The sequence below is a fragment of the Lonchura striata genome, chromosome 7, assembly GCF_050655825.1.
Source record: "Lonchura striata isolate lonStrDom1 chromosome 7, ASM5065582v1, whole genome shotgun sequence".
Lineage (NCBI taxonomy): Eukaryota > Metazoa > Chordata > Aves > Passeriformes > Estrildidae > Lonchura > Lonchura striata.
In genome coordinates, this window is record NC_140709.1 from 19,384,311 (window position 1) to 19,410,524 (window position 26,214).

The window sequence follows — 26,214 nt, forward strand, 5'->3', positions numbered from 1 at the left end:
CTTTTTAAACACTTCAAAGTGTAAGGTACTCTCCCTAGAAAATACTGTGCAGGTTATTTCTTGATTTTTTAGAACAACCAAGCAAAAGTCCCTGCACAACTGCCACATTTCTTGCATATTTACAACAACTTTTTGCAATCTCCCCTCACAAAATCCTGAAATCCAAAAATTAAATGTGATCCTTTCTTAATTAAACTTGTGTCAGCTTTCTCACATTAATTTAACTAGCAATTTTATGTCCTATTTCTGAGCCTATCATGAAGATAACCTCACCTTTTAATTCCCAGTAATGGTAATTTTAATTACTCTTGGTCCCTCAAGGTATCTTTGAAAGAACTGCTTCCCATCAGAAAGGCTTGCTTTTTCATAGTTACTTTTGCTTATTCCCTCATTTAGGCTTAATTTAAACTTAAATTATCCAAAGCATGTAGGTGTTCCTGGTTCTCATTTTTATGTGGTTTCTCATGGAACTATCTCCCAAGTGAGATCACTGCCCATAGCTGTTACTTTATGGGACAGTCTAATCATATTTCAGTTCCAGAAAACGATTTGCATGTAAATAGTCTAGCTCAATTACAGGTCCAACATTTGGTCCTTCAGCAACGTTGAGGAAGTGATGACCCAAGTTGTGGCACCCCCTGGACAAGTTGTGGATGTAAACAACAGCCAGGACTGCTGTCCAGACTAGAAGCAGGTGCCTTTTCACATGATTTTTGTAAATAACTGTTTCACTTTAATACCAATTTCCTACTAACTGAATCTCATTTTTTCTAAGGCTTTTTGTTAAGGAGCATGTGAACCATTGAGATTACATCCATTATAGTTGAGCTGTGATGGTCTGCACTACTTTTGCAACTTGTCCAAGCATCCAGCACAAACACAGCTGTTTTACATAGAACTCCCCTATAAGATTTGACAGGTAACTATTATAGAGTGCTAACTGTATTATTTGGGAGAAGAAGAACAGGTTGCTAATAGCAAAGGGAAATAAATAGCAGGAGCAGTTGGGAACAGTAGACCATCGTTCTTATGTAAATTGCATTCACATTGACTGTGGATTTCATATTTTGTTTCAATGGATGCCATTAGCACAAGATTTAGTAAAGATGAACCCTATTGTACTACTGTCCCAAGCAGACTGTCAGAACTGTGGACTAACCTTAGAGAAGGTTGGAGCCTAAAAGGATGGGTGATTGCTGCAGAGTTGCAGTTGACAGCATTGAGAATTGCATGCCAGAAGAGGATTTTCCTCTTTCCTTTAGAAACATGAGTTTATGGGATGGCTTATCTACTTTTGCAGTAAGTGTAGGAAAATACAGGTCAGTAAGTCATGCTGATACAATACTAAAAAAATAAAATTACTGATTTGCTGTGTTGTCTTTCCATTATGAGGTTGTATCATACATGGAGTTAAACAAGCAAAATTCTCTCATTAGCTTTGCATGGGAAGATAAGTATTAGTTGTTTGCCTATGAGGCAAGCATTTACATTAATGTATTGTGCTGTAACTTAGCTAGTTAACCACCCGTTAGGTCACCTGTCACTTTGACCTATTCCTACCTTAGCCAAAAGGTTCAAGGTATGCAGTCTTCTCTTAAAAGCCTGGATTTCTTTGTAGTAATTGCAATTGCTATCAGTATGAAGTGTGGCATGCTTCTAAATCAAAATAGTGATACACAGCTGGTGTTCTAACAGACCTGTTTCTCTGCCCAGCCAGTTATTCCAGCTGAAGCTGTGGTGTAGAAGATAATGGATAATGAAGAACTGAGGCCACGATCCAGTAGCCAGTGCAAAATAATCCATTGAGGCAAGTCAGTCAAAGAGCATGTTTCCACATAGAGAGTTATCTATCAGTCACAAAACAGGTGAGTCAGTAGCAATTTGCATTGTTCAACATGCTGGGACTGAAGAGGAAGAAAATCACACTGAAGCTAATTGTATCTTATTTCAATTAATCATTTCAGTGCATAACTACTTATATATATATCTATAAAAATGTCATATGAAAAATCACCACACGTTTGTATGACTAAACACTATTTTTAGATTCTGCCAGTCTCCCCAACAATTTTTGAATGTGTTGTTCAATTAGTCCAAATTTGAAAAGAAGACTATGTGCCAATTATCCCTGTCCATATAATGTACTTAAGAGTCAGCAGTCAGGTACAGAGAGAGAACCACAGATAAATGCACTGGACCAAGAACAGGCAGGGTGCAACTGGTGTCCTGCAGCTTTAGCAGCAGCAAAGCAGGAGCCAAACTGGCATAACTCAGGAGTGGCTTTATGGCTCTGATCCTTAGACTATAAAGAAGAGCTGAATACCACAGTGAAGAGAATGGCACTGTTCAAGGACAACCCCACAGATCTGTAGGAAATCAGGCTTCATTGCCTCTGCTTCTGTTGCAACAACTTATTTATAAACTCAAGACTCTAAAGGGGTCTATGTGTCTAGAGCTGTCAGAGTAATTAGGGATAATATGGATAAAAATAACGTAGTGTCACTGTCTGGCAGTCAGAGCCATTCCTCCCAACCCTTCAGGCATACAATGCTGTTTTAGCAGTAATGCCTCATATAACTGAATTGCAGCTATTGCTTTCAAAAAGGTAAGACTAATACCACAGTCATTTAGTATAACTTATTCACACAGTTAAAATACATACTCTTACTTTGCCTGTGGGACTGATGTATGCGTGCATATCTTTGTTCTGTCAAGTTCCACAAGCATTTTAAAAAGTTATAAATCACAAGTGAGTTCATGGCAATGTTACGGTATTACGATGACAAAACTAATTTAGACAATTTCAAGGTACTGAATAAATTCAGTTTATTGACATATTAGAGAAGATAGTATGATACAAGCACAGCATAACTTTCATGTCTTTTTTTATTTTCACAACTGTAGCCAGTACTTGTTTGTTTGCTTTTCAATATACATCTAACAACATCCAAGAGTAACTACCTCCACTCTTGTTTGAATAGGTGTGTAAAAGAACTGTTCTGTTAGCCAGGGCTAAGAGAAATCTGACCTCTAAGTAGCATACAAACAATAGTGATTTAATATTTAATACATATGCTATTAACATTTAATGTTACTTTGTCTTCCTGGCAGTTTTTAAATTCATAGGGTGTTTCCAGTATCTCATAAATTCAACAGTCTTCCCCAAGATTTTTACAAATGAGATAAATTTGATGAGGTGCTGAGCATCAGTACATCAGCAGTTTACTGTATGGTCAGCATTAGTTCATGGCCCATGCCATTTCAGACTTGACCCTTGGTATCTAAGTATTGGTCAGCACTTTGAAAGGGAAAGCAAATGTTCAGCATTGGGCAAAGTGATTTATGAAAAAAGCCTTTACTGACCTTCATTAAAATATATGTCTGCCTTAAGATCCTGCTAATAAATGGAGCACCAGCATTAGCTGATTGTGTCACAGCCTCTCAGCTGTATACTGCTTTTGAGCTCAAGAGCTTTCCCTCATGCTCTTTGGGACATTTCAGTCTGTATCTGTGTACTATCCATCACACAGGCTTCCCCACAGCTGAACCTGCTGGGTCAGTCTATTGTGTTATCCTAGTTGTCTTCTCTATTAGTTGATATCACTGTATTGTGAAGCTTCATAACAAACAGAAAATAGAACATTCCAAATTATCACACATCCAGGTGTGTGGCATTCTATAAGCACTAAGTGCACACTTAAAGGTTTTAAAATGTCAAGACTTTCACTATAATGAGACTGTTTCATGGAAGTCACAGGCCAGTTTTACTCATATTTTAGAATAAGCAAAGCACATGTATTGTATACACATTCCTAGCTTTAACCCACTTTTGGAATGCCTGGCTCTGTTTTAGTGGAACTAAGGTCTCTGATTTGCTCTGGCAAATATAAGCAGGCACATTATTCTAGCTCCAAAAGGAGTTGTAAAGGTTTATATTACACACAATAAATTAATTCCAAACTTTTTGCTTAGGCATACGCACAGAACATTTACAACCAGGCACATCATATTCTCTAGATAATTTCATCATATTCTTTAGATACTTTCTAAGAATGTATATTCCAATAAAGTAGTTGTCACATATTTTATGTTCTGTGTATAGCAATCTTGACAAATTCATTTTATCACCAACTACTTATGCCTGTGATTAAAAGGAAAAGAAAATGGCACTACTTTTGAACATCTATCTTCATTACTCAAAGCATTTCAGTTTCTTTCTCCCATGAACTTGATCAACTCGCAAGTGTTACAGAGGGTGTCTGAGCAAAACATACAGCCTTAATGATTAAACAGCTCCATTTGAAATCATGGAAATGAGGAGGTTGTGTTCTGCCTTTTTGCTTTCATACTACAGCTGCAAACCATTTGGTTGAGCATCCTGAAGCTTCCTTTCAGAGCGGCTCAGAGGTGCTCGGCACAGACAGGTGAAGTAGGGCAAGGGTATGCTTCAAATGAACAGTCATTCTGCATGTGAGGGCAACGCCCTTAGTGAGAAGCCAGAAGGGACAGGCTTTCCCCCAGGAATGGTAAGGGCTTCTGGACAAGGAAGAGATGCCAACAGCAGCCATAATGCCTCAAGAGATGACACAAGTGGGAAGTGCACAGCTGGCTCAATACATTTTTTAAACTCCTGGCTAATCTACTGCTGTCCTTAAAATGCCTACAGCATTCTCTTAGTGGTAGAAGCAATTAGTTGAAAGAAATACCTGCAACTTAAATCCTGTTAATCTGATTAAAAGGAAGCAAATCCACTAATGAACAATGAGACCCCTGAAGTCAGGTTCCCATCCCTTGCCTCTTTGTAGCATTGCCAGTTACAGAATTCTCAGAGAGGACACAGATTTTGTCCTGAGAAAGGACACAAAGCAGAAACTGAGGATTTGTTTTATTTGAGATGTCATTATAGTAAAGCTTAGTAATTCTCTGCTGTAATTCTGTTCCAAAATTGCAGTCTAATCAGTTGGCACCTTTACCTTTCTTACTGTTCTTTGTGTATAACTGGCTGTAACACAAGAAAAAAAATCAATAGGACACACCAAGGAAAATGATGCACTATTTAGAAAACAGCAAATTATGTCCTTTAGGGAAGAAGAAATGGAAGAAATGTTAAGCTGTGCTCCGAGAAGATGAGGGTGTAGTCTGTGGTGCATCCATCAAGGTATATGGGTTAAGTTTAGACAAACCAAATTATTTAAAATACAGCTCACATGTGACTGAGAAATATTCCCAACTGTACTAAGAACATCTTTTCAGATCAGATAATATCTGATCACCAGATTTAAACATTCTAAATGACTAGGTCATACATATTAGTTTTTGATTCACTAGAATATCTAGGACTGAACTTAGTCAAGACTTTATTTGAACTATGGTATATTATCAAATGAAGCATTTTCTTTCTTGTTGCAACAGTCCTTTTAAATATTCTGTAAAAATGAAAACAGTTTGCAGGATAGAAAAAGAACATTTTCAATCAAAGCTGAGCATTGTGGTAATAATAGTCTTCTTGGTAAGATGCAAAATACACACATGATTTATCTGTCACCACTCTATTTCATACTTGAATACATTATACTTCATTGTACTTTAATACATGATACAGTGTAATATAGACTTTGCCATGTCAAAAGATTTCCAATGACAAAGTTTGACAGACCAGAAGAAAAACAACCATTTAGATGCATGAATAGAAATGCTAACACTGTAGAGTACAAGTTAGGGTAAAAATCAAGACAATGACCTATGACACAAGTAACTGAAGTAAGTGCTAAGCTTCAGCACACTTTTTTTTTAATAGGTTTCAAGCCTATTTCAACTACACATAAACTTGAAAGAGACATCAATGCTTTTGGAAAAGATACACGAACTACAGAAGGTAGTTTATTTTGATTACCTCCAGGGGCAGCTAAATACAAACCATTACATCATTAATGCATGTAATCGATCAAAATTTACATGTTCAGAGACATTCATTTAAGGCAGTAGTTGGTGATACTATTGTTCAAAGGATGATCCAAAATGTGTCCAGATAACAGTAGACTAAAATAGTGCTTTCATTATCTTTATTTAGAAATTAAGAGTCAGACATGGATAAATACACCATTTCACCAACAGGAAGGGAGTAAGAGTGCTCTACTCTTATTAGCCAGAAAGAGAAGTACAAACCAGATTCATGCAGACTGTTTATATGATAAAGCAGTGAAAGCTTTTCTGATGTTGGCAACAAATGCAGAAAAATTGTTAGTTTCTCTCAGTTTAAGCTGTAACTCTGCCATACAGTCCAGAGGAGGAGTACAGGAAGTCACTAAAATGACACAAATTTGCCAAAGATTAGACTACTACTAAAAGAATAAATCATTACTAGTGTTTTCCTGCACCTATGAAATACTGACGTACTTTGTTAACTTTCTATGTTTTCATTTCCACCTGCATTATTTTTGAGAAGCCTCATTTTCTTTCAGCAAAGAGAAAGCCTCAAAGAACATAACAGGTTTTTTGATTTACTGACCTCCCACTCAGTGCTGTGCTCCTGCCTGAATTGTTACAGCAATTTCCAGGAATCCATAGCCTGCTCAAAAACTGAAACACATTCCTAAACAGTTTTGTTGCTCTGCTGGCAAGCAGATTGTAAACTGATGTAGCCCAGCGTGTGATAGACTTAACTTCAGCAGTTTAAATCTGAATTAGTAAAATTGGGAATCTGCTCAGTTCATACCAAGGGGCATGGCAGAGCCCCAGTAACACCTGTCTAGAAGCCATCCAGCACTCAAATTCCACAACTGAAGTAAAATCCATATAGCTAAACCAGCTTTGAGATCCAAAAGGCTGTGCCCTTACAGAAGGGGAATGCTGGATTTCAAATTTTATTCTTTCACCTATGTCACCCTTTTTCTGCCCTCTAGGCTTCTGGAACAAGTTGAAATATGCCTATCAGCATACACATCCGCTGTAGCAGAAACAAATTACAAATGAAGCATCCTCATCTTTGTATATGGTCCTTCTCTTGCTTTGCTTGATACAAAGTAAACAGCACCTCCACAAATGGAGGGCAGTGAATATAAGCAGTCATATTTTCATGTAAGTTAACAAGATAAACATAATTAATGAAAAAATATTACCACTGCAAGATTTTTCATTTGGCAATTGGAAGATAAAAAATTACAACTAAACTGCACTTTACTCCCCCCCTTTTTTCAAACAGAGGTGTCAGATTCAATTCTCTTACTTAAGTATTCAAAATTCACATACCTTCATAGTCCCCTTGTTCATTTATGGAAAGGGTACAAATGTACGGCTTATCAGGATCTTTGCGGTCAATGTGTCTGAATATGAACTGTAATTGCTCATCTAAAATAAACACAAACAGAATTAATTAATACCACTAACCTCTGCTGCAGAGTCACAGTGATGACTAAAAATCACAATACAAAGTTAGTTTCAATTAATATTCCTAGAACACTTAGAACTTCTTAGACAAATTAAGCAACCCTGGCCTTTTTGCAAGACAAATGCATTTTAGCATATTTTGCCATTTGAGGGACAAATGTAGCAGCTGGACTAAGCCAACTGATCAAGTGTGTAAGCTGTGTGCTCTTCACTGCACAATCCAACATGAACCATATTGTATCAGTGCACACAGAAACTACGGAAAATACAGAAACCTACCCGGAATTCTACGCATCTCCAACGCAAGATGCTCTTTAAACAATGCTTTAATCTTGCTCACTTTTTCCACTTTCTCCTCGGCAGCTTTATTTTTTGAAGCTTTTACTAGAATTTAAAAGTCCATTGTAAGTAACAAAGGTAAAACAACCACATAAAAAACCATTTAGAACAGCAGAAAAGCCACAAAGACCAAATGTTAAAAACAACCCCTCCTTCAATTAAGAAAATTACTTATCCTTTTCTTACTTACTTTCCATTTTCTTCATCAACTCTTCTTCAAGCTCTTGGATGCTGTCAGTCAATTTCTTCTGCTGCTCTTGTTCTTGATTTAGCTTTGATTTTATTTCTGACAATTGCTGTTCCTTTTCTGCTATATATTTGCTTTGCTGGAGAATCTCTGAAAGGAGGCAAGAAAATATGAACATATACAGTTGATTAAGTATGTCCCTGCTATTTAAAACTTAAGTAGTTTGAAATTATTTATATTAATAAAACACAGTGGAATGCATGCTACCACAGCTGCAGAGTGAAGTCAGCTTAACTATACCAAGAGCCTCAAATGAAAACTTAAAATGAAAGTTATTCCTAAAAAGCTATGAAGTATGGAGCTGCTCTGAGACTTTAATGAGATTAAATTTGTTTCTGGTGCCAACACTATACACATCTTCAAAGCAGGAAGATGGTGGCTCCTGCCCACAGGTAATGACAGAATGCCAAGAATGGAAACACTGACTGATATGAGAGTTGCAATCATTTTTACCTGATATTCTGAAGTTTACAAAATTCAGCTAAGTTAACCCTAGACTGATGAGCTGACAGTATTCTCTTACTAATTCGGAAAAGACATAACTACACAGTACTTAGCTTTATTAAGCAATTTAATTTACTTTTCCTACTGCAGTCAGAAAATTCTGATACTCTATTGTTTTAAATACTTATGCTCTATGCAGAAAACATATTTTTGCATCATCAAGGAAATTTTTCAACGAATTGCTTTTGACTTGAAATTTACATTGTAAATTCATATTGTAATCAACCCATTATGTTTGGGTTTAATTCTGTCTTCACATTCAAAAAGGTAAGTAATAACATCAGAATGAAGTTAAACATACATACTATTCAGGTGTATTAAGTTAATTTTATAAAGGTTGGACATAATAAATAACTGTACCATTTTCACACTCGTGAATTTTGTCAATCATCAGGTCCTCTTCTTTCAGCTTCTTGGACCATTTCGCTGTAAGGGAAAGTTACTTCAGTTATCTGAAGAAGATTGACGACAAGTCGCAAAAAGCAGAGTTAACAGGAGCATAGAGCCTTTGTACCTGCAAGAGCTTCTAAAGTCTCCTTGCACAAATCTTTCAGCGCTGAAGTCTGATTGTTCTGTTCAGTGCCATAACTGATTTTAAACTGGACCCAAAACTCTTTCATATCTCTTTCAAAGAGTGCCACTTCATCTTCCGCCGGTGCGTTACCCATAGCGCCGTACCGAACCTGGGGGAGAGCAGACGTCAGGACACGGGAGGCAGAGACAAACGCTCGGGCCGGTTTTACCGCCTCGCTGGTTGTTCAAACCTCTTCGCGCAAGTGGTTTTGTTGTCACCGTGGGCTCCGTGGGAGCCGCGTTTCCCGCGCTCGGTTCCCGCGCTCGGTTCCCGCGCTCGGTTCCCGCGCTCGGTTCCCGCCGCCCCTGGGCGCCCCCGGCCCGCGGCCGCCCCCGCGCCGGGCCCGGCCCGCACCCACCGCGTCCGCGCGCGCCGCTGCCCGCCGCCAACGGCCGCGCCCGCCCGCCCGCAGCAAGCGCGCCGCTGATTGGCTGAGCGCCGCCGGGCCGGCCGGCCGTTGCTGCGGTAACGGGCGCGAGGCGTGGCCGGCGTGAGGGGCGCGGCCGCCATGGTGGCGCGGGCGGCGCCGGGGCCGCTGCGGGGCCGCTGCGGGGCCGCCCCTTCCCTCGGGGCTGGTTGGGATGGCTTGTCGGGGTCTGCTGGTGGGGCGGTGGAGGCGAACAGCCTGTTCCCTGCTGAAAAAACAGCGGCTCATTTACGCTCCTCTGAAGCCACAGTTCATGGAACCCATTTGCGGTAACTGGTCATAAATTTTGTGAGTTTCCGATTTGCCTTCTAATTTTCCCGGCTTACATTCTCTCAAGAATGTGGATGAAGCTCGTTGCGACGGGAGAATGACGCGCAGGGGTGATTGCAGTCCTTTTTGGTGCGAACAAAACCAGCATACAGTAGCCCTGCCTGTACCCAGTCAAACATTGCCATAAACGTCTGTCATAGCGAGTTTGCTCTTTATGGCAGTGTGACTGGTTTTTCTCCAGTTGTTTATAGTCCCTTTTAGCTCCTGATAAGCACTAGTTTGTGGTCTAAGATAGCAGCCTTCAGTTTACTATGAAAGCTACTTTTAATAATTTTGTTACCATAGCTAATGAATTTGCCCTAATTTTAGTTTATGCTAGTGGTATTTAATCCCAGAATAAGGTATATTTAGGATAGCTTTGAGGATTGCTGTCTCATTACTATCTTCCACCTGTGCCATGCTTAGTAAAGTCTGAGCCGGGACCACCAACTGTTAGTTCCACTACTCTTACATTAACTTTTACCCCACTGTATTCCTGTCTTGTTTGATTTGGACACACTGTTCTCCAGATTTCACAGTTTCCTCAGCATTGTTCCTAAAGCTAACAGATCCCTGTTTCTTACCTACTTCACACTTAAATGTACTGAAGTTGGGCTGGTCCAAGGATGATTATCTAGCCAGGTATGAATTTGGGCACTATGGAGCTATACCTTATGGCTTTTTTTTATTTAGGAACATTTCTTGCCTAGCCAATTGTGTACTATTGATATAAAGTTTCAGTGTTGCTCCTGACATTATTAGCCTTTATTATTTGAGCTCATAACTTTATGAATACACAATTTTCCCAGGCCCTGGAGTTTAGTAAATACAAATTAAACTAATCTAAACAAGTCCCATTTTCTAATCCATAATCTTTTGGTGGGTTCTACAGCTGGTTAACACAGATAATGGGTTCACCCCACACTAGCAGGCACTAGCTCAAAAATGTTAGGTGTCTTTTCTTCATCAGTGAAGTTCTTCTAGACTCATTGGTCCTATTCCTTTGTTTTACACTTTCACTGTTTCAGACTAAATATAGTCTGTGACATTTACTGGCAGAATCCATACCTTAATTGATCTCTTTTCTCATTCATTTAGAGGTTTTGAGAGACATGAACTGTACTATAACCTATCTTCAACCTTTCCCACAACTGTCCACCATCAGTTTACCAAGTGTGTGTTTCAGAGAAGCACAGTGATTTTAGCAAGTCCTAATTTTCAGTTCAAACTGATGGTTTTTGCCAGCTACAAACAGGAATATGGCCTCATGGCCCAAACTAGTGCAGGTCAGATGCTTCTTCAGTCCTCTTCTGGGTCTGATCCAAGAGGCTCCATAGACAGAAATGCTGGCAGCCAGCCCACCATAACTCTAGGTCAGACAATTGTTCTGCAGTGTTGTTTTCTAAATGTCTGTCCTAGGAAGGCATGGAGTAGTCACGGATGGAAAAAAGTTTCAACAATGGTTTACCCTATTTAACAGTATGAGCTTGGCTGGAGACCACTAATTGTGCTATTTCTGCATTTTCCAGCTCTTCTTGGGTGTCATTTTAACCTCAGGCTACTTGGTTAAATTCAAGTTGCCAAGGGGCACAGCAGCAGCCACAGAGTGACAGTTCCCTGCAGTCAAACTGTAGGGCAGAATGTTGCCAACAAAAATCTGCTGCTTTATTTTATTGGTAACAGAATAGCAGTCCTGGCCAGTTGAGTGCTGGGTTAAAAGGCAGCTGAAAAGTCTAGCTCAGGGTTGGAGAGCTACTGCAGCTTATGAGGACATTCTAAAGGAGCACAAAATTGACAATCTGGTACTAATGAACTGACTCAGCTACTTCTTGTGGCAGGTTTCTGAGTCCCTGGGCTATGGTTGGCATAGGGCTAGTTTTAAGAATTGGAGCAGGCTAGTTTCAGGGATTAGAAAATTACAGACAACAATCTCATTGGAAAGGAAATTGAATAAATGGGTTGGAGATTGTTGCCCTGATGGGTTCAGTTCCATTTCTGCCTGCAGTTCATGGAACTTGAAGGAATTTTATCCTAAGTTGCTTCTAATTTCTAAAAGGTAGTTCTTCATACTTAAAATAAGTAAAATTCCTTAGATGTGACTTTTTCATAGACTTGCCAGATTTGTATTCCATGCATGGTTTGCACTTATAAACACAATGTAATTACATTACTAATTACATTACTAATGTAAACAAATATTAAGGTCTGGCAGGTCTGGTTATTGTTATAGTGCACAGATTAGTTTTGTTGGCTTTGTGTGCTTGCATAGTTAACTTTATAGCAAAGAGTAATGACTGTACTAACTAGGAAAGATCAGATTAAGGTGGCAGAATAAAGAGAAGGAGACTGGGCCACGTTAACTATTGCTAAACCTCTATTGGTCAACCCAACCCTAAAAAAGCCTGGTCCAATGAGGAATGCTTGAGGACATGGGATAAGAAAGAAAGTAAAAAATGAGAGAGAGAGTGCAAGCTTCTTGAAATATTCTTCTCTTCCTAATTAAAAAATTAAGGTGTATCTTCTCAGTGTTCTACTTGGAAAACATTCCCACCTGAGAAAATACCTGTCAGCTGTTGTATACAGTGTCTGTGGTGAACTTAGTAAATTGCTTGTTAATCCTTGTAGTTGTTCCAGTGTTGATGGAAATACTGGTGTGGAAATTCATGTTATTGTTCAATTAACTAAGCATAATGTACCAGAAAGTTAGGCCCATTACATAGGCCTCCATTAACAGTGGTTCAAAAAATGTTTGCTTTGGTCATTTTTCCATGCCTTGCAAACATTTACTTAAAAGCATCTGTTGACTGTTATGTAATATTTGCTCTTATATGTAGGTGCAAGGCAGCTGTAAACATTTTATCCTCCCTTCAGTGGATCATCAGCATGACTCTTGCTTTTACATTTTATGTGTGTTTTTATTTATATATATATATATATACACACACACACACACACGTATATATGAAGTCTTCGGTTTTGTTTGTCTTGGAAGACACGGTAAATCAATAAATTATCAATAAATTTAAAAATATATGAACACATAGCATTTGAAAGGTTTTTGCTTTGAACTAAGAACTTATTTATGTGGAGGCCAAACCTTGACTCTCCAATATCAAAATAAGAGAAAGCTTCAATGTAAAAACTTCATTGCTTACATTTTCTGACCATTTTGTATAGCTTATTAGGTTTCCCTGCAATTCCCCACACTAAAGGATAGAAAATAGTTTTATTTCATGTATTATCTCGAGTGACTTTAAAGCACTAGGGGGATTACAGAAGCTTTTTGCAGTGCTTTGCATAGAGGAGTGAGGGAGAGTCTATTGAGGAAGTGATTTTCCTTTGTCAAACAAGTTATTAAATATAGTATATCAAGTCATGTTTCACCATCTTTGTTGGTTATTACAGCTTGGAAGGTCTTTAGTGTCTCAGACATTTATTGATTGTGTAATATGACAGGCAGGACAAGAGATTATGTCAGTTACTGATTTTCTCTTGGATGGAGCAGGATCATGACTGATTCTAGGCACAGTGAGACCTGCCTCTCCAACAGAAACCACATACCTGTTCCAAAACTTCCATGGTATCTGTTTTGTAAATTGTGGATTTGTTGAGGTTTTTTAAACATCCTTTATAAATATGACTCCTCTGGTATCTCTAAGGTGAGGATGTAGGAACTTCTGAAAAACTCAGAAAGAATGTAGGAGAAAATGAAAGCCTTTTCTCTTGCTGTTAGTCTTTATTATGTCAAAGGTTCTTATCTTTATCTGAGCATAAGAATCAGCAGCAAAATCCTGAAAGTTAGTATCAAGAGGTCTTCAGCATTTATACTAAAAGAGGTTACTTTGCTGAAACATTGCCAAGATATGTCTTCAAACACTAAATTCACAAGGTTTCTGGAGAGCCAGTGTGCCTGAGGGGTTCTGTCTGAAGACTAGTTCAGCCTAAGCAGATGCATCAATGTCCTAGTGCATAGATAATATGGATGGGTGGGTTTGAATTTATAAATAAAGCAAACACCCAAGAAGTTATTGCAATTATTGCAGTGCCTCTGCACATCCTGTGTCAGAGGCAATTTTTCAAATACCACTGGCTGAGTGGTGCCATTAAAGAGAGACTGTAAAATGACCTATTTTATTACTTGGTAGACTCTCCTGAGGACATAAAATTGTATCTTGATGGAAACTAAGGTACTGCAAAGTATTTTTTCCTAATAGAAAAATAATTATTTTGACTTAACCTCATAATTGTTGCTCTTTTAACCAAGTACTAGAAGTAAGATGTCTGTTATTCAGTTGCCGACTGACTTGGTGTTTGCACTCATGTTTAAAGCTAAGTGTTCTTGCTAAATTAGATTGGAAAACAGAAGAAGACCTCAGATTTTCTACATTTCTGCATACTACACCCAGACATGTCTAAAAGAGTAGGTTTTTTTATTGTTATATTGTGTTGCTTATCTTTAAAGGCAAGATACTTTTGCAGTAAAAAATGTAGCAAAAGAACATTTTCTTTAGCAATAATGTACAAAGAGTTATTAGAGAGAAATTTGAATTTGGAAGGGTTTCCCTTGAAATCAGATAACACTAGTTAAAGTGAATAATTTGGTCAGTATATAGAGAAATATTGTAGTTATTGAGAAGCATCGCATAGAAACTTTTAACTTTAAAGTTTTCTATATGGCTAGTGCAATTGGTAGCAATAAACATGTAGGATTTAAATGTGCTAAAAAATGTCTGAAACGAGGCTATTATTAGCTAAAATAAATGGGAGTAGTTAAAGTAAATGTGAGATTGTGTCAGGAAGAGAAATCTTCTACATCCATTTAATTGTCATGCCTTATTTGTTTTATCTACTTAATGTTTCCATGTGATTTCCCTGATCACACATCATGAAGCTCTCTTAAGCCATTAAACCCCTCTTCAGCAAAAACAGTTAAGTAGTTCATATCTTTGCCTCCACAGCTTGTGCAGTTTAGCTTGAAGTGCATGGAAAGAGTTTTTGGGAAGTGTGCAGTCTATATATAGAGCTGCTTTTGTCTTCTAACTTACACTGTTTCAGATATACAGATAATAATTTGATATAAGATATGAATACATCAGAATATTAGAGCCTGATAAAGAGCTTAAAGTTTTCCTCTGATGGTATCAGAACTTGGTATCATCAGGCTTTTAGTATCCATTTAATCACTTGTAGAAAAATTTCTTTTCATGAAGCCACCTCAAATGAACATGCTATACTACAGTTATTAGTACTAATATTGATAAATCTGATATGCCAATATATTGTCTGCTGTAATCTTTTAAACTCCTGCTGTGTGGCAGAATCTGTTTGCTCTTGGCTGTTGGCTCTGGAGAACTGCTGTGCTTCACTTTGGAATAGTTCAGGGAAATTCTCCTGATTATCTGCTCCCAAGCTTGCTCTGGTTTGTACAGCAGGTGCCATTTCTGTCAGGCTGGGCAGCACGAAGGGGGGCTGCAGCTCCTGCAGGCAGAGGGGCACAGGACTGGCCTCAGGTAAGCAATGCCTGCGAATGGCAGTACCAAAAGATGACTCAGAGACTGAGTGTCATCTGCTTTGGGCCCTGGGTTAACAGGCCTCTTATAGGAAGGAAACAATTGTTTTTCAGTATTTTAAGAATATTGGTGCTTTAAATATAAATCTAGAGCTCAACAGCATGGTTGATATATGGATACTGGTTGCATTTTCCCTGACTGAAAAAATGTGTTTTGCAAAGTATTAGTTAGAGCCAAGTTCTGTTTCAAAATGAAATGTACAGTTTCAGTGACAGTTCTGTGAAGATCAGTAATTTGTGTATTCTTTCTATGCTTTATACAGGCAACACTTAATGAAGTACACACATTAGTAAGATGTCCATCCTGCTGAGAAATGAACTGTGAAAAAGTTTAAGCAAATATATTCCAACTGTTCCTACAAAGGATTGCACGAGTCACACATTTTATTTCCACAAAACTTTCCCCACAATTTGCTGCTGCTCAGCATGTACTTCACTTAGCTTCCCACAATTAAAATTTGCAAACAAAAAAGCTTTCCAGTGCTAAGAGACTCACATGCTTTCCCAGAGATGTGGAGCCACGTGTTTTGGGAATGGCTGGGTACACCACGCCAATATAATATAAAGGCAATGTCAATCACCTTCTCTCACTTTTTAATAGCTCCCCTCTATGATTCTCATTCTCTGTCACTAGAAACTTAAGATTAAAGGAACTTTACTATATTTCAAGTACAGTTTAATCCATTAATATGGATCTCCTTCACAGCAATGGAGTGCTTATCATTCAGCATTTACAGAGGGACTACAGGGCTTACCAGGATTTCCTTAATTTTATGTCATATGTTGGTGATCCTCGGAATATATTTTCAATTTATTTTCCTCTTTGGTTTCAGCTCAACCAAGTGGTTGGTACTAAAATGATATGGGTGGCTGTCATTGGTGATTGGTTCAACCTCATATTTAAATGGTAAGAAGTTGGATTTGTTTTAAAATTTGGTATTTTTAATAATAGTTACTATATGTACCTCAAGTTCAGAAAACTTTCTGTGAATAATGTATTAGTAGATTTTCCCTGGTAATTATAAAATAGGAATTCAGAATGAAGATATTTAAGATATTTGAAATAACATTGTAATAAGATGAGAAGAACCTGTAGAACTATTATAGAATAGCTTTGCAAATATAACTCTTCTTCATATTCTTTGTATGATTATTAATTATGCTTTGCTGAGGCCTTCTTAAGTAAAAATATTTTCATTTAATGTTGTTTTGGTTTTTTTTTGGGTCAGGATTTTATTTGGCCATCGCCCTTACTGGTGGGTGCAAGAAACAATGATTTATCCTAATCAGTCAAGCCCATGCCTTGAACAGTTTCCTATAACATGTGAAACTGGACCAGGTAAGAAATGCTGGAGATTTCCTTGGTGCATTTGATAGGTATAACTGCTTCAAGCGGGAGAGAATGGGACTTAGGAAGGTCTTATATGATATAGAAATCTCAGAGCTTATGTATACAATAGAATACCAAAACAAGTAGAGGAAAAGGAATAAATACAATAGATATTTGCTGTATGACAAAAGTATTTCTTTCATTGCCTTTAAAAGATGCAAGGGAGGGGGACTTGCTTTAAAAAAAAATACTACTAGAATATGAACTGGCATATTGAAAATAAATTTTCACAAAATTTGTGAAATATATTGTTTCATGTGTTCCAGAGCCCAGGGCTGCTGAGTTTGAGGGCGTGTTTGCTGTTGCAGCAAATATTCAAACCCCATAAACTAAGTAGAAGATTCAGGGTAAATGACAATAGTCTCAGCAAGTGGTTACATAATGTATCACAAGTGGAAAAGAACCAGAACCAGACACTGCCACTGAATGTGTGTGTGTGGGAGTATGTGTATAAATATATGGGGAAAAATTATTTTTTAAATGTACCTTTTCGATATATTTTCACTTTTTATGTCTCATTATCTTCTCTGTGGAAATAAAATGCAATACTTATGAAGCTAAATGAATTTGTGCAACCCTAATTATGTGCAATAAGATGAACTTGCATTGAGCTAACTGAATTTAGTTTAATTTATTGTGCAAGAAAATACTGACTGTGGAAATTATGTGCTTTGCATCTTGTCAATGCCACTGAAAGCTTTTAAGCAGTTTGCATAGCTGAATTCTGTTAATAGTACCCTGCATTGCATCCTATTTTAATTGTGAACAAGTAGCTTAAGCCCCTGTATTAGGCACATTTTAATAATGCCTGGTCTTTATGTAATCTGCAGTCTCTTTCAAGTTTCTTCATTTGGGACTTAGCACAAAATATTGAAGTCCTTCAGATCTTATCAAAAGCCTTCAGAACTGAGCCCATTTAGTGCTGTGTAGATCCGAGCCCTGGCTCAGGAGACAGTCAGTGTGTTTCATTTTGATTCATTGAACTAGAAGGCATTTCTCCTTGTCACCGTCTTTCTGAAAGGTCATTCCTATTTCTGTCCAGTGAGTACAACTGTCATATTGATTCCTTCTTTGCACTTCTAATGACTTTGAGAATTATGCTGGACCATTAAGAGTGTCACTGAGCTGTTTCTCATTAGCAAGAGGAGGTGCTGTCGGTGCTGGTGTTATGTGCATACAGTCATTGTATGAGCTTACGTGGTACTTCACACACTTTGAAAATAGCAATTTATATTAAAAGATAAGAGAAGCAGCCATAGACATGAGAAAAGCAGATCCAAATACTGCTAGGATAGCCTGAACCCCAAACTCCATGTCTCAGCAAAAGGGAAGCTGAGGGAACTGTTCACGTGACTACACAGCAAACAGTTGAGGACCTGAATTTGGTTTGTACTTCTGGAATTAACTGAACTAAAACCTGGCAGCCATTTGTTTTCTGGTATTTGTAAAACTTTAAGAATATAAATCTTAAGGTGGAATTTATGCTGTTTCAAGTAGGTAATTTGCAGATAAACTATGAAATACTATTCCTAGGTGACATTTTCCCAGATGAAAACAAAGAGAAGCTTTTCCACTGCTGACATACAATGTTACTGCAGTGACATTTGTTCCACTGTGAAGTTTAGGAGTGTACATCTGATAGGAAATTAACAAAAGAGCTGATAGAGTGACTCTAAATGTACTGCCAAGCAGAACAGCAAAAATGAATGCAGGGAGTCAGAAATCATTGTGCTTGTTCTGCCTAAACATTTGCTTTACTACTTCACTGAGATATTCTTTTACTCTGTGCACTACTAGATAGTGCTGGCTCATATCACATTCTTGAGCCAAAATTATGTCTTCTGATAGTGAAATAACCCTGTCCTTTCTTTTTTGTCTCCACAGAAAGCCAAGATGTAAAGGTCCCAGATTTACAGATTCAAATTATTTAATTTTTTCTTCCCTATTTTGATTTGTGGAATGTAAATCTGGTGAACATGAGAAAGGAAGTGACAGAGTGATTTTAGGAATCACTTCCCTTGCATCATGCCAGCATACCTTGTTTTATGGTGATTTTCACAGTTGTAGGAATTTCTCTGTAGCTTCATATTGCTTCCAGTAAAATTAAAATTTTACTTTTTTAATTAAAACAAGTGACAGATATATTATTCTATCTTGGACTAAAAAGAAATCACTGTTGTTCTCTATATGAGAGAGTGTTCCCTGTTATAGACTGCTGTAGGTAGACTACTGTGTGCTGTACTTGTGGGTACAGCAATTAGAGCATCATATCATGTGCCAGTTTCATTGGCAATCTGCTTTTAATCTGGTTGGTATTTTACAGCACCTTAAAATTTATAAAATTTCTCAAAGTAAAGCATAAAGACACATTGTTTCCATGCTTCAGATACATTTCTAAAATTATTACAAAACTACTCAAAATGTTAATTACCTGCACTGTAATATTGCTAATGAGACACAGCTCACAATTGTTAACACCATGGTAATTGCAGAAGCAATATAAGATAAAAAACAGCTTGGAAGTGCAATCTAAAGTTATACTAGTACTTTAGTTTAGAATGTTACAAAGAGCTAAATTTCTGTTGCTCCTGTTAATTATGGGGAGGTTCATTCAAAACTTTTCTTATGTGATCCTCATACATAATTTCTACATTCCATGCTACAGCTCTACGACAGTCCTAGGTGATTTTTAAAATTTTTAAATCCAAGTAATGGGAAAATAATATACTTTCCTTTCAAGATTCCAACTTACAGCAGCATAAAATGAGTAAGCTATTACCTTTTCTGTTTCAGACAAGTATTATGGATTCCTTATAGGTGGACCTTCTGAAAAATTCATGTGGCAAAATTAACTTTTGGGAAACAGTTCACATTCTTTCAGCCTTTGTTAGCCATTTCCCTTCTAAATTATTAGGTGCCTGAGTAACTACCAGTAGACATTTTCTGTATGACAGATGTCACAGTCTTCATTCTTGAGTTGAATATTTCCTTTTTGTTTTTACTAGGAAGCCCATCTGGACATGCCATGGGATCATCCTGTGTCTGGTATGTAATGGTCACAGCAGCACTTAGCTACACTGTTAGGTGGAAAGATAAATCAGCTGTTACCCTTCACAGGTTAGTGTCTTTCCTTGATTCCAACTCATTATATTCAGATATTTCTTTAAATACATGCTATGTTTTTAATGGACTTAATTTAAAGAAATACTCACAATTTGTGTGTTTTCTGTAAAAACCAACAACCCTTTGTTATTATCTACTTCAACTGAAGAAAAAGTATATTAAGAGGATTTATCTGTTTTTATAGTCTGGTATTTATTTACAGACATTGCATACAACATCTCTGAATCAGTCCTAAATCTTAAGTGCTGGAAAGTTTTAATTCTATAATTGTCACTATGTGTTGGATTTTTTTGGTTAGTACATGAATGTACTGCTTTGGTAGTCATCCTTCACCCATTTAAAGCAAATGCACATAATGTTGACAAAATTCACTGTAATGTGTTGCTCAGCTCTGTGGGAAAGTCCTGCAATTGCTTTGGTGGCTGTTCTTTCTAAGGCTTCAAGGTTGTTTTCACACTGTGTGAATTTTGTCATGAAATAATTGAGTTTTGCATATAGCAATAATTGAGTTGCATATAGCTATGACTTCACAATGAGAGATATGTTTAAGATATTAGTCCTAATTTAATCTGCCACTGATGACTTCCATCACTTAAACTGCAGAGGTGTCTTGGACCTAAAACTTCTGAGATCTGTTCATGGAACCGCTCTTGATAATGTTTTAGTACTGACTTCTAGTTTTTAATGATCTGATTCTAAACTACTCTACTTAGTAAACCTCTGCTGGTAAAAGCATGAGCCTTACATGATGGGTCTTGGGATAAATAAGTAGATGAAATATCTTGTCTTAATTTTTAAGCATCTTCCTTTTACCTCTTAGACTAACATGGTCATTCCTCTGGAGTATTTTTTGGATTATCCAGATCAGTGTGTGCATCTCAAGAGTATTCATAGCAACACATTTCCCTCATCAAGTTGTTCTTGGAGTATTTGCTGGTAATGCTGCTATTTTTTCTTTCCTTTTTAACCTATATGCAATTTTTTTTAAAATATGAGATAAGAGATTTTTAGTAGTTGGACTTGTCTTTCAGCCCCAGTGTTGCCCTCCACTCTCTGGAAAGTCTGGGGTTTGATAATAGTCCGAAGGTAAAATTTCTGAGGTAGAATGTACCTGCTGCCTATGTAATTCACAGTGACGGGAGTGAGCCCTTGTGCACCTGCCAGTTGATGCTGACTTTATTATAGTGTCCACACTGCCTCAGACTAGCTCTGACTGCTTTGTACTGGCTGCATCTGATCTTTAATTGTGCTACCTGTGTGGAGGAGATCAGAGAGGAAGTTGCTCCTACATGGCTCTGACCTTTCCTCAGAGGAGGAAGCTATTTGGGTCGCTTCAAATGGTGTCTAGTTGCAAAATAGCATGTGTGTAATGTGGACAAACACAGAACCATGGGACAAAATGGAAAAAAAATTGTAAATAGCAGGACAAACTCCCCTGGGTGATTTAAGATGCTTAAGTACATTTTAATTGGTATTCAGGGAGTCCAAACTATAAGCTGTATCTCTGGTATCTATCTGATTTTTAAGGAGGGTGACCAGTGCATTTAGCAGGGGCTTCCTGCTCATGTTCTCTCTCATGGATGCAGTGCACCTGGGCAGTGCTGGTTAACAGCTTTCCCTCTTCACAACCAGGATAAAATGAGTACAAGAGAAGATAAGTGTGTTCTGTGTCTTTTCCTTCAACACTCAAAGCCTGTGTGGGAACTGGTGTTGAATTCTGCATTGCTGGAGCCAGTCTTTGAGTGAGGGACTCTTTTGGAAAAGGAATGTTCCAGTTTACATCTAATATTTGATAGGTTGTCATCTGGGAGATGCAGTCAGGCCTTAAGGTATGCCTCATATCAAAACCATGTAGTGCTTGGTATTTTTTTTTTCCAAAGTGGCAGTTTTGAGTGGGAGGAAAGGTTTTGTAATGTACTGCAAAAGTGGTAAATTGTGTGTGTATATGTGTATGTATAAATATATAACTATATAAATATATAGATAGATAGATATAGACACACGCGTAGATATTTATTACATATTCTTCTGTCTTGAAAAGTCAAATTCTATAGGGACACTGTAGAAAATACTTCTTCAAAGTACAAGTGTGTTGTTCTCTCTAACACTGGGTTTCTAATCCACAGGCATTCTTGTGGCAGAAGCATTTGAGCATACCCCTGCTATTCAGACAGCAAGCTTCAGAATGTACATCAAGACAAATTTGTTTCTTTTCGTCTTTGCCCTTGGCTTTTATCTATCCCTCAAGCTTCTTGATATTGACTTGCTATGGTCTGTTCCAAAGGCCAAGAAGTGGTGTGCCAACCCAGACTGGATAAACATTGACACAACTCCATTTGCTGGACTGGTGAGGAATTTAGGTGCACTCTTTGGTTTAGGTCTTGGAATTAATTCTGAAATGTTCATCACAAGCTGCAAAGGTAAAAATAGCTGCAAGATAAGTTTCCGCATATTGTGTATAGCTGCTTCTTTAGCTACCCTGCAGCTGTATAATTTTGTTAAGATACCTACTCATACTGAGTATTTGTTCTACATTCTCTCTTTTTGTAAGAGTGCAGCTATGCCTCTGACTGTAGTTGCCTTGGTTCCATACTGTGTCCACTCGTTAATGGGGACAACTGAAAAGAAACTGAATTAGGTGAAGTTTCAAAATGGTTAGCAATGTAGGGATGGATGTGAACTGTTTGAGAACCCTCTGCAAAGGCAGTTTTGCTAATTCATTTAAAACAAGAGGATGCCACTGCATCTTTGATGTATTCCTGGTAAGTAACCAGTACATCCAAAATCAGTACACTTAAGCAGCTGAGAAATATTAGTTGCTGATTTTATTCCTAGAAATATTGCAAGCGCGCTGCAGTATGGTTAGAAATGGCCTAATACTCTGGGTCATAATGAAGTTTTAAAGTATAACCAACCATCTTTATTTAGCTATATGGTGGTATTTTAGTTCTGCCCATCTCTAGCTAGATAATGCTTCAAGCATGAGTTGTACATAGTGATACTCAATATTTCATTTTTTTATAAATAGATACTGTGTGTTATACTGCTACATAATGGTGTGACAGTATCATTCCACCTATTGTACGGCTGTATCCAGACACTGTGAAAAAGGCCAGCATAGTTATAAACAAGGCTTTATATTTAATTTATTGAGCTTCCTGAGCAAACCAGCTTCTGATTAAGTCAGATGATAAAAAGAAAGTTTGGACTCTGTAGAATATATTTTTGCATTACTGTGTGTTTTTTGTTACTTTTACTTTTTGAAAGTGGTCACATGAATCATGAATGTTACAGATCACACCTTCAATAGGGAAAATGCTTAAATATGGTGTAAAAAACCTTTGGTTTCTGTACATCTACACAGAGCAACAAATGAAAAAAGTTGTCAATAATTAAATTATCTCAGTATATGACCTCAAGGATGTTGTTCATGCTCCTGTATTCCAAAGGTAATTCCCTGCTAGTTCTCTCAGATCCACAGTCACAAGCCTGAATCATTGTTAGTAGTTGAGTAAATCATGAAAATATAGTTGCAGACTGTCACTTCAAGTTTCTATTCTTTGTTTAACTAAGCACACAAGTAACTAATATGTTGACTATATGTTTCTTATATAAAATGGATTTTCTAAAGGACTATTTTCCATTTTATTCATTATTTGGCATCTATTATTGTATATTCCCTTTCAGTGCACAATCTTTAAGCAGTATTTTGCTGATACCATCTTATAAAACTCTCTTTCTCTGCCTCTCTCTACATATGTGTGTGTGTGTGTGTGTGTATATATATATATATATATATATATATATATATATATATATATAGTCTTAGTATGCCTGGCTATTATATGAGGAATGAGGGTGCATATATATGATCTGAAAGCAATAAGGCTTAGAAGATGTAAACATGATATTGCTTCTAGACTTCCAATTAGGTAGGAGGTAATTGAAAGAATCTTATTTAATTGGGTAAACAAGGTGAATAGTTTGATGTTGGCCTTTGGGAATGAACAAGATAAAAATTACAGAAGCAAATCTGAAACAGGCATCCTTAATTAAGAGCCTAGTAAGACTACCATGACTTAAGAAAATTAGTAATCTACTTTAAGTCTGAGGAGTATTCTGCTTTGTGCATTTCCTGATATCTTCTCTAATGGTTCTCTGAACTTTTTCCTACAGCAGCTGACCTGAAACCATTCTTTTCTATAATTGTGACTCCTTAAACAAAATCACTAAATTCATGGGTCTAGACACAAACAATGAAGAACAAAGACAGCTATGACAAAGATTTTGTCTGTGTTCAAGTTACTGTGTGCTTTGTTATTCCCTACTAGTGAGACGACCTACAGCGGCATTGAAGAGCAGTAGCAGGTTGATTGAGGTGTTGTTCTGTTCCTGGCTCCTCCTAGCCAACGGTAGGGGATTCTTCATGCACAACTGTGCAAAGTTCTCACAGGCAGCATTTGCATTTAGTGGCAGTTTTAACCTGGGAGTTATGGGTAGAGATTACATTTCTTGGCTTCTAATCATGTGAGAGTCTCTGTTTCCCAACACTTACAAAGATTCTTGGTGCTTCTGTTGGGGTAGACACAACCATAAATGTAGAATGACAACTGGCATTCTGCAGTATTCTTCTAAGCTCTGTAAAGACAGGTAGGAAGATGTGAGCTCTCAGTCACTTTCTTGGAGTGTCCTCTTAGTTCATTATGTAATTTCAGTGCTTCAGGGAAAAGGACATAGAACATCTTCCTGTCTGAACCACCTCTTAATTTTTCTTCAACTATTAAGACATTATTAAATCAAAGAATGGTGATATTAATATGAATAATATCAAATGAATAAATTTAGTGTAATGTTGCTAGTAACTTCAGAAATTAACTGACTGATAATGCAATGGCTATAGGATGCTTTCTAAGCAGCTGTGTTGTTGTGGTATGGAGATTTGTGTAAGTGCTTGCAGAATCTCCAAAGAGGGCTCCTGAATCCTCAAACAGAATTAGCATTTTCAAGAGACGGGGGAAAGCGTCAAGGTAATTGTGATCTTTTGAAAGAATTAGAATTGAAAATCAGGAGCCAGTTGTTGCAGTGAAATAAACCTGCATGTCCCTTACTCAGGTTTCAGTAAATTTATTGCAGTCAAAAATTTTTGTCCAGCCCTTATTTAAATAGACTGTATGACCTTACTAAGAGCTCAAATTGTTAAAAATTTAAGCTGTAATTCCACCAGGCCTCTGCAGGTTTTTGAATTGTTAATATTTGGAACAGATACAGCACATATACGCTTGCAGGATGAGCTGGTGACTCAGCTTAGTTTGAGCCACAAACCTTTTGAATTAAGGTTTTCCTGTTAATAAAGAGAGTGGAAAGTGTAGGACTGATCCCCTTGCTCCCACTAGTGGGATCCGAGGAGAAATTTAACCTTTTATTCTTGACTTAGAGATGCCAAATAATTCCTCACTTAGAGATGCTCATAATAGTCTTGGGAAAATGCTATTCCGAAAGTACTTCCACCTCTCTGCAGAAAGATCTCATGAGGCAGGAGTTATATGAAGTGAAGCTGTCCCTTGCTTCTCATACAAATTAGCTGACAAGTTGTCATTATATTCAGTTCACAACACTTGCTACTATGCAGCTTTTCTTTTTATCCTCCCCTTTCCCTGTTTAGCCTTCTTGGTGGAGGGACTCTGGGCCCAGACACACTCCTACCCAGAGCAGTCTAGTTGGAGCAGGAGCTGTATTTATTATAGCAGTACAACAGAGCAGTCACTCAGGTGCTATCCCAAAACCGTATCATGGTTATAGCCACCTAGAGGAATAGGGTGTTGGAAAATGCAGCTGCTGTGGACCATGCAGAGAAGCATACAGCAGGAGATACCAAATCACACTGTCTACTGTCAAGAGTAGTAACTCCGGTCTGCTTGAAAGATGTAAGCAAATTACTTGGGAATGGTTCGGAAATATTGTCACCAAGACCCAGGGCTGGGACCTTTTACCACTGAGGCAGCTGCAGCAGCAAGACCAGTCCAGCTCTGCACTGAGCATTCCATCTAGGCTTACTGCTCATGCCCACGCACCATGTAGTGCCACCTGCAATGCAATCCCTTTGCCCAGGTACCAGAGGTTTTTCAACAGCACATAGGAACAACATGGCAGAACATGGTATCCAATTACACAGTGAGTGTATTCTGTTGGAGTAGCACCCTTCCCAAAATTTCTGTTTCCCAGCTACCTGGAAAGAGGATACTGTTACACTGAAGAGCAGCAGCACAATCACCCAGCTTGGGCTGTGGCCCTGTGCTGCTGCAGGCAGCCAGCAGACCCCTGCACAGGCAGGAGTTGGCCTTCTCAG

The 26,214-nt window shown here is 37.9% G+C and overlaps 3 protein-coding genes across 19 annotated transcripts in view; 1 reads left to right on the forward strand and 2 right to left on the reverse strand.

The window, feature by feature from the left end:
• Positions 1-6,047: 6,047 nt before the first annotated feature.
• On the reverse strand, positions 6,048-9,560 carry SPC25 (SPC25 component of NDC80 kinetochore complex). Of its 3 annotated transcripts, none has more exons than XM_085584399.1 (7): positions 9,405-9,560; positions 8,991-9,159; positions 8,837-8,902; positions 7,916-8,062; positions 7,666-7,770; positions 7,249-7,347; positions 6,048-6,304 (listed from the first exon to the last, which is right to left on the reverse strand). In XM_085584399.1, the coding sequence occupies exons 1-7, from the start codon at positions 9,558-9,560 to the stop codon at positions 6,171-6,173; spliced, it is 876 nt and encodes a 291-aa protein (XP_085440525.1). In that variant the 3' UTR covers positions 6,048-6,170. The 3 variants fall into 3 exon arrangements, with proteins under 3 accessions (XP_085440525.1, XP_021390430.1, XP_031361280.1); XM_021534755.3 differs by having other exon boundaries at positions 9,409-9,454; XM_031505420.3 differs by having other exon boundaries at positions 9,241-9,454.
• The window catches only part of G6PC2 (glucose-6-phosphatase catalytic subunit 2), a 53,122-nt gene continuing 36,423 nt past the window's right edge, over positions 9,516-26,214 (forward strand). For 2 of the 12 annotated variants that reach the window (XR_014956549.1, XM_085584397.1), the window contains exons 1-5: positions 15,306-16,262; positions 16,585-16,694; positions 19,751-19,862; positions 20,689-20,804; positions 21,995-22,215. Coding sequence is in view for 11 of the 12 variants with exons in the window: in XM_085584397.1 (XP_085440523.1) it covers positions 16,045-16,262; positions 16,585-16,694; positions 19,751-19,862; positions 20,689-20,804; positions 21,995-22,215 (777 nt within the window). In the remaining variant the exon portion in view is untranslated. The other 10 variants (XM_085584390.1, XM_085584392.1, XM_085584393.1 and 7 more) reach the window with 10 other exon arrangements.
• The window catches only part of ABCB11 (ATP binding cassette subfamily B member 11), a 44,229-nt gene continuing 41,811 nt past the window's right edge, over positions 23,797-26,214 (reverse strand). For all 4 annotated transcript variants that reach the window (XR_002465764.3, XM_021534760.3, XM_021534759.3 and 1 more), the window contains exon 30: positions 23,797-24,506. The gene's annotated coding sequence lies outside the window, so the exon portion shown is untranslated. The remainder of the gene's footprint in view (positions 24,507-26,214) is intronic.